The following is a 7,608-nucleotide window of genomic DNA, read 5'->3' on the forward strand; positions in this document are numbered from 1 at the left end:
TATATTTATTTTAAAAAAAGAAAAAGAAAAAGAAATTGAACGTGCTATTAAAAACAAAAAAACGCAGAGAAATGGATAAACAGTAAATAATGTCGACTTAGTCGGCTTTGACTTTTTTTTAAATAAAAAAACAAAAAAGTAGTCAAAAAGACAAAATGTGAATTGGAGACATATAATCATATCAACTTATCACCGAACACCATCACAATTTTAATATTTAATATTTTCGAAAAAAGACAAAAATATATTAACACTTTATCGCCACGTGTCCACATATTACTGGATGAATATCCACGTGACATAATTGTTCGGATTTTTTTTATTTTTTATTTTTTTTATTTTTTAAATATATATGTGAAGATACGTGGAAGAGGTGAGCCAGAGCAATAAGGAAGCTCAGAAGAAAAAACGGAAAGAGAAAAAAGGCTGTGACTTTATGCCTTATTAGGACTTTGAAGCTATCTTCTTCTTCTTCTCTGAACCCTTACAAAATCGCCGTCTCAGATCTAATCCAGCTATATATTCATTCATATTTATGTATACGATTCTCTAGTTCTTTTATGGACCATCTTCTCTAATCGTTCGTCTTTATTCTTAAGGATTTGATCGATTTTTTTTGGGTTGTGGTTTGTTGTTGTTGTTGTTATTCTTTGATTCATCATCGTTTTCTACTTTATTAAGCCGAAAGCCGATCTGGGTTTTTCTCTGAATGGATCATCCTTCAGGTACGTGGACTTTATTTATTGATTTGTGGTTGGATGTGTGTTCTTATCGTAGGGCATTGAAAAGTCAAATGGAATAATCTGGGTTTCGCAGACTGGTTTTTGTTTGAGTGATGTATTTTTTCTATTCTTTTTTGTTTGTGGGTCTTTGAAAAAATTGATCGGCCTGAATTAGGGTTGTTGACTCCCAACGATCATCTTAAATCTAAGCATCCGATGTTTTTATTCCTCTGTATATATATATTTTTTCTATTGCTGGTTTATGTTTTTTGTGGTTTGTACTCTGATAAATATTTTGAAGAAAAAAAATTAGAATAAAAGAGTTATCTTTGTTGGGTTACTGGTTTGTAGGAAAATTATGTGTTAAAATGTTTGTAAATGGAAGGTGTTATCCTAGTTACCATTGTATGTTGTGTAGATTATCAAAAAAAAAATTGTATGTTGTAGATTTTGTATGGTGCTTCTCAATTTCAGCAGATTTTATTGTATTTGCTGATAAACAGGAGATTTTAGGAACTCATGAAATTAATAAGGAGAATACAATTTCTTTTCTAGGGATTTATAAATGGTCCTTTAGTTTTGTAAGAACTTGTTTGGTTGATTTTAGCAATTATATTGGTTTTATAATGATTTTTGGGTTCTTTGAAAGATAAAGCATAAATTTGTTTTTTTGTTGACTTATTTTTCTTCTGAATTTGTAGGTTCACTGAGTTTTGGCAACAATTTGACACCATTGGAATTAGAACTAAAGCAGATTCTAGAAGGGGATATGAGTGAGTTACGAAGGGGGGAAATGTTGTTAGAGTTGGATCTCAATGACCCTCCAGTTCCTTTTGACTATGGAAGACCTCATGCCTATGTGCATCATCATTTTAGGCAACAAACTCCTAAGGATTTTGAGGTCATCGATGATGACGTTGCTATAATTTCCTCAAGGATATTTGCTGAAGTATGTTATGATACTTTCTTTTCTTTTCATGTTCATTCTATATTTTCATTCATTGTATTAAGTATTAACTAAGAATCTTGTTGCCAGGCCAAAAACAATCCCAGCAGAAACCTTGAGGTGAGAAATGTGGTCGAGCCAGGAATAGAAGTGAACAATAACCGTGCAGGTTAGTTTTACTTTCTCTTCTTTCTAGTAATTTTGAGGATGGAGACAATAATGTATTAGATAAGACTATCATTTTCCTTTAGAGGTAGATTCATGTTTATTTATTTATTTGTTTTCGCTATATTCAATGTTCTTGTTTCTTACTTGTGTGAAACAATGTTGCTCTTACCCGTGTGACTCTTGATGCTTGTATTGTGCCTTCACTTTTTTCGTGATACCAAATTATGAAAGGTTTTTTACCTTTTTATTTTCTTTCTTTGGTCATTCTTCGGTCGACGAAGAGGTTTTAAGCCTTTTAATTTTTAAACTCTGGTCATTTGTTGTTTGGCTGGCTTCCTGCCCACACTTACATTGTGAATTGTGATTGTTATGCAGATGCTTCAACTTCCTATCCCCTTCAACGCAACAAGCGCAGAAGATTATTAAGAAATCAAGCAGTTTTGAACTGGGAGCTGTACATGAATTCAGAAGAGTGTTCCAAAGTTCAGGTCATTTTTTGTGTATTTCATTTATTGCTTTTCACTAGGAGTTTCTTATGTGCTTTACTATCTCCATTGATTGGGTTTTGATAATCCTCGTAGCTTCTAAAATCTATTGCTATTATACTGCTGTATGTGTGTAACATGAGAAAAGTATGTGTTAAACCTTTGTTTCCCTAACTGTTTCTTTTGAAACATTCACAAACTTTTGAGCAGGTGGAAGTGAACCCTGCCAAAACAAAACGAAAAAACTAATTTTTTTTTTTCCATTGTCTGAAAAGCATTGTATAGCACAATTTTTTAGATATCCTTCCTACAGTTTCTGTCTGCAACATGTGATGATGCAAAAGGTTAAATTAGGATAGTATTATGTTTTTGCTTTAAATATGCCAGACATTACATCTTACATCGAAAGACTGTTAATTTTTTTTAACACTTTCTGGCATTCTTCATAGAAGTATTGAGTGTCTCTTTAATTTCATTCAAGTACAATGATGACTTGTGCAATTCTGTATCAATTATTTCTTTGTAGGGGTAAATTGCTAAGGTCCTAAATCTGACACTGAAAGTTTATTAATGCAGATAAAGAATGAGCCCATACTTTCAGCATCTGAGATGGTGGCACCAGCACCAGCAGCAGCAGCAGCAGTACCAGCACCGGCACCAGCAGCAGCAGCAGCAGCACCATCCTTCAATTGCCCAATATGTATTGGTCCAATGAGTGAAGAAACATCTACAAAATGTGGTCACATTTTCTGCAAAAAATGCATTGAAGCAGCAATTAAAGTTCAGCACAAGTGCCCAACATGCCGCCACAAACTTAGAATAAAAGACATTATCAGGATCTACCTTCCTACCAGCACCTAAATGAGAAGCATTTAAAGCACTCATAATTGCCAAGTAAGCCTCTTACTTACTTAACCTTCATCAATATTTTTATCCCTATACAATAGCCTTTCACTTTTCCAACTTGTGTTTATTCATCAAATAATTTTCAAACTGATGTTTTGTTTTTCTTTTGCAGGCATAGGTATTGTGTTGGGGGAAGGTATGCCATTATTTTGTGACTTTACTCAAATCATTGTTGGGTGAGGGTTGCTATATCTATAACTTGAGATAGGTTTGGTTAGCTGGGTTTTGCATTTGTATAGTTCAAAAGAATTTGCTCCTTCAAATCTTCAAATACTCAATTGGTGACCGCTTGAGGAGGTCCGGTAGGCGTTCGTTTTGGAAGCTTGGGGTTAGTTAGATTTGCTAATAAAGGAGTATCTTTTTATTAACTGCATTCTTGATGTACTATTCAATCTTTTATCAAAAAACAGATGCCATTATTTTGAACAAAATCACTCAACTATATGAGTGATGTTTCATTTATAATATGATGGCTTTTTTTGGGTTGCAACTGATTAAGGATTAATTGGTATGAAATGATAACTTGGGCATTTATACATTTACAAATTATTTGGTATCCAATGATAGTTTGTACAATTGCAGATTAATTGATATAAAATGTATTTTGACTGAAAATTAATAGGTGGTGTGGGATGGTATAAATTGAGTGAAATAATTTATATTTATGTTTTTTCAAATGTAATAATGTTCTGAGTGTTTCATTGTGGGATTCTTATGTTAACTACTCACACTCTTTAAGCATAATTGAAAGGTGGTTGTTCATTTGGTTGGAGTGGGGAGGAGTAAACTTTTTGTGCTGGTTTTGGATTGGGCTCAAAAACAAGGAAAATTTTGCAAAATGTGTGGGTTATTTTCAAAAAACTTTTTAATATATTGGAATTTTGTTTATGAAGATTTTATAAGAATTTTTTTTAAGAGAAATGGGTGAAATTGACATTCTTTTAAGTGATTTTGCACTCTAGTCTACTTTGGATAATTGTTTGCAAAATGACATCTGTCTAAAATTCGACCAGTTGTCTAAAATTTTTGATCCGTTATTTAAATTTTTCGACTATCTGTCTAAATTTTCGACGACTGACTGTTTAAACTATGAGAAGTTATTTTGCAAATAATTATTACAATTAGGTTAGAGTGCAAAATATCTTTAAAAAATATTTCATTTGGCAAAATGATCATTTTTTTAATTATTTATATGGAATTTACTAGTAACGATATGTGTACTCAAAATATGCACATAAATATTACATACAATGACGTGATAATTTAATTTAGCTAATTGCATTTATTAAAACAGAGAATTGCCAAGTCATCTTGTGTATAATGAAGTTTGAGTGCAGGTATAATTACTCAAAAATTATATATATTAACTGTTTTAAGTGAAAAAAACATTTATCCTCCTTTCTCAGCCCAATCAGAATAAAAAAGGGAAAGAGAGATCATTGAAGAGATGATACAGTTGTCTATTGTTGTTCTGTCATATTCATGATGTAGCATCTTTCAGAAATGACCAATCCATGATTAGCATCTTACCATCTTGTCTAATTCCATTAATTTTTATTAAAAACATATTTTTCTAATTATATATTTTATGTAATAAATTGAAAATAAATTTGATTAAAATTATCTTTAAGGGAATATTTTTGTATTGATTTGTCAAACAATGAGTATTTTTCATTTATTAAAGAAAAAAAAAATGTTTGGTAGAGGGGAAAAAAGAGAGGAAAAAAAATTGGACATAAAGAAAAAAAATTGTTTGCTTGGTATGAAAAAAAAGAGGGTGGAAGAGAAAAAATGAAGTGGTCCTATCAATTTTTTCCTCTCCAAATTGGGAAGAAAAGTAAGTGGATTTTTTTTTTCAAATATAAAACAATATTAAATTACTAATGTACCTTTATTTTATTAATTTTATATTAACAATTTTAGGAGTATAAAAATAATTATAAAACAATTTAATTTAATTTTCCTCTTCTTTACCAAATAGCTAAAGTATAAATCATACTTCTTTTCTATCTTAAATATTTCATTTCCCTCTAATTTTTTATTTCCTTCCTAATTTTTTTCCTATCTACCAAACACAATGTAAAGAAAATGGGTGTAAGTTAGTATTAAACCAACAAGAAGGTATAGTGGTATAATCCCATTTAAATATGCTATATTTTGTTAGTCTTATTTTTAAATACCTACATTTATAAGTTAGTTTCTATGTCACATTATGTGATATAATATTCAACCTTATTTTTATTATTTGTATAAACACCACTATATTTATATATGTATTGCAAAATATCATTCTATATATCTTTTTTCTCAAACTTTTTTTCATTTGTAGATTTGAATAGTTGAGTTAAGAAAATATTAAAGTGTAAAATTTTGAAACAACTTAACAATCCCCTAAAAGAACATTTCAAATAAAATTAGAATTTTCTTTTAGGAATAATTATATTTTGACTTATAAAATTAATTTTATATAAAAAAAAATACTAGATTTTCTATGCCGGATTTTCAAGTTTTTACATAAAAAAAAACATATTTTTTCCCTACACTTTTTTCTCCATGTTGTTTGTTGAGGAACACATATGCTAACCACCACTCATCGAAATAGTATACCAAAAGCTCCTATTGACGACATAAACGCAAATCAAAATCGCTCAAGGCTACATTTTATGGCCAACTCCCACCACTCCAGGGATAGGGTGGTACCATTGGAACGAGCATTTATGAAGAACGAAATTCAATCACCAATTCCCCTTATATCATCGTCATTTTTTGTTGAGTTCGTGATTATATTTGTCTGTAAAAATTACTTTTTAATTACATTTATATTGGTTTCTTATCATTGCCATATAATATAATTTGAATGGGTCAGTTTGCTCATATGATTCAAATAGGGGCGGATTGAATGTGGAACGAGTGGGGTCAACCGACCACAGTGAACTTTTAGAAATTACATATACATATGTTAATATTTTTGTAATATTTTAAGTATTTTAATAATTAAATGTATTGACCCTACTAAAATATTTACATTTTTTTTTCTTTTTTTTTTAAGAAAATATATTTACATTTTGGTGCATCACACTGAAAAGCAAATTGTTTTCATGCACCACACTCCAACTATCTGCTACATTAATGCTTTTTTTTTTCATTATTTTTATTACTTTTTTAAAGAAGACTCCAAATATTTTTCACTGTGCATATATCAACTATCTGTGAAATATATTTTTGACCCCAGTAAAAATATATTTTAAGTCCGCCCCTGGATTCAAAGGTTAATTTTTTAGCTTCTTTTTTATCTGGTTAATAAAAAATTAATCACAATAAAAATGTAATTCAATAAGTCATCAAACACATGTATTTTTTATATGATTCAAAGTTAACTTTTTTGCTTGGTTAACTAAAAATAAACTATGATTCTAACCTAAATTCTATAAATTACTAAAAATATCTTTTTATTTTACATTTAAAAGTTAATATATAGTATTTTAAACAACTTTAAAAACTATTTTAGAAACCTACATAAAAAAACCTTTTATAAAAGAGATTATTTATGATATTATTTGATAACTTTTAAATAAAATATGATATTTTTTAGTAACTCCTTAGATTGTTTGGTTGCTTTAAAATTGTGTAATAACCTAAAATTAAGTTATATTTTAAAAGGTAATTATTAATATCTTAAATTGTTATTACGCCAACTAAAAGGTAGTTTTGAGAATAAGGAAAAAACTCTCGTGTTTGAACTTTCCATCTCGCCGTGCGTGATGAGCTGTCAATGACTCACTATTTAACCACACATTTTGTATGATGTATTATGCGAAGATAAACTTATCTTAAAAAAGTTAAATATTTTTTTCCTCAAAAAAATAGTAATAAGATTAATATTATAAAAGCTCCCGTCTTTGAACTTCCTATCTCGCCGTGCGTGATGAGTTGGCAATGACTCACCATTTAAACACGCATTTTGTATGATGTATTATGCGAAGATAAACTTTAACTTGAAAAGGTTAAATATTTTTATTCTCAAAAAGATAGTAATAAGATTAATATTATAAAAACTCACGTCTTTGAACTTCTCATCTCGCCGTACGTGATTAGCTGTCAATGACTCACTATTTAACCACGCATTTTGTACAATATATTATGAGAAGATAAACTTTATCTTTAAAAAGTTAAATATTTTTTTTTCTCAAAAAAAAAATAGTAATAAGATTAATATTATCGTAAATAAAATTTGTTTTTAAGTATAGTAATGATTTTTTATTTTTTATTTATGGCTTTTCAATATTATTATTCAAACTTTGCATATATAGGCTTTAGAATTAGAAGAGCGGGAAATAAATATAGAAAACACAAAAATGTAAAAGTAGAAGAAATTACACAT

The 7,608-nt window shown here is 29.2% G+C and overlaps 1 protein-coding gene across 1 annotated transcript; it reads left to right on the forward strand.

Moving 5' to 3' along the window:
• The first annotated feature begins 380 nt into the window (after positions 1 to 380).
• On the forward strand, positions 381 to 3,788 carry LOC133819860 (uncharacterized). Its single transcript, XM_062253233.1, has 6 exons — positions 381 to 725; positions 1,424 to 1,671; positions 1,759 to 1,837; positions 2,212 to 2,324; positions 2,898 to 3,215; positions 3,340 to 3,788. The coding sequence occupies exons 1-5, from the start codon at positions 710 to 712 to the stop codon at positions 3,180 to 3,182; spliced, it is 741 nt and encodes a 246-aa protein (XP_062109217.1). The 5' UTR covers positions 381 to 709; the 3' UTR covers positions 3,183 to 3,215; positions 3,340 to 3,788.
• The last annotated feature ends 3,820 nt before the right edge of the window (positions 3,789 to 7,608 follow it).

Source organism: Humulus lupulus, chromosome 2, assembly GCF_963169125.1.
Source record: "Humulus lupulus chromosome 2, drHumLupu1.1, whole genome shotgun sequence".
Taxonomy (NCBI): domain Eukaryota; kingdom Viridiplantae; phylum Streptophyta; class Magnoliopsida; order Rosales; family Cannabaceae; genus Humulus; species Humulus lupulus.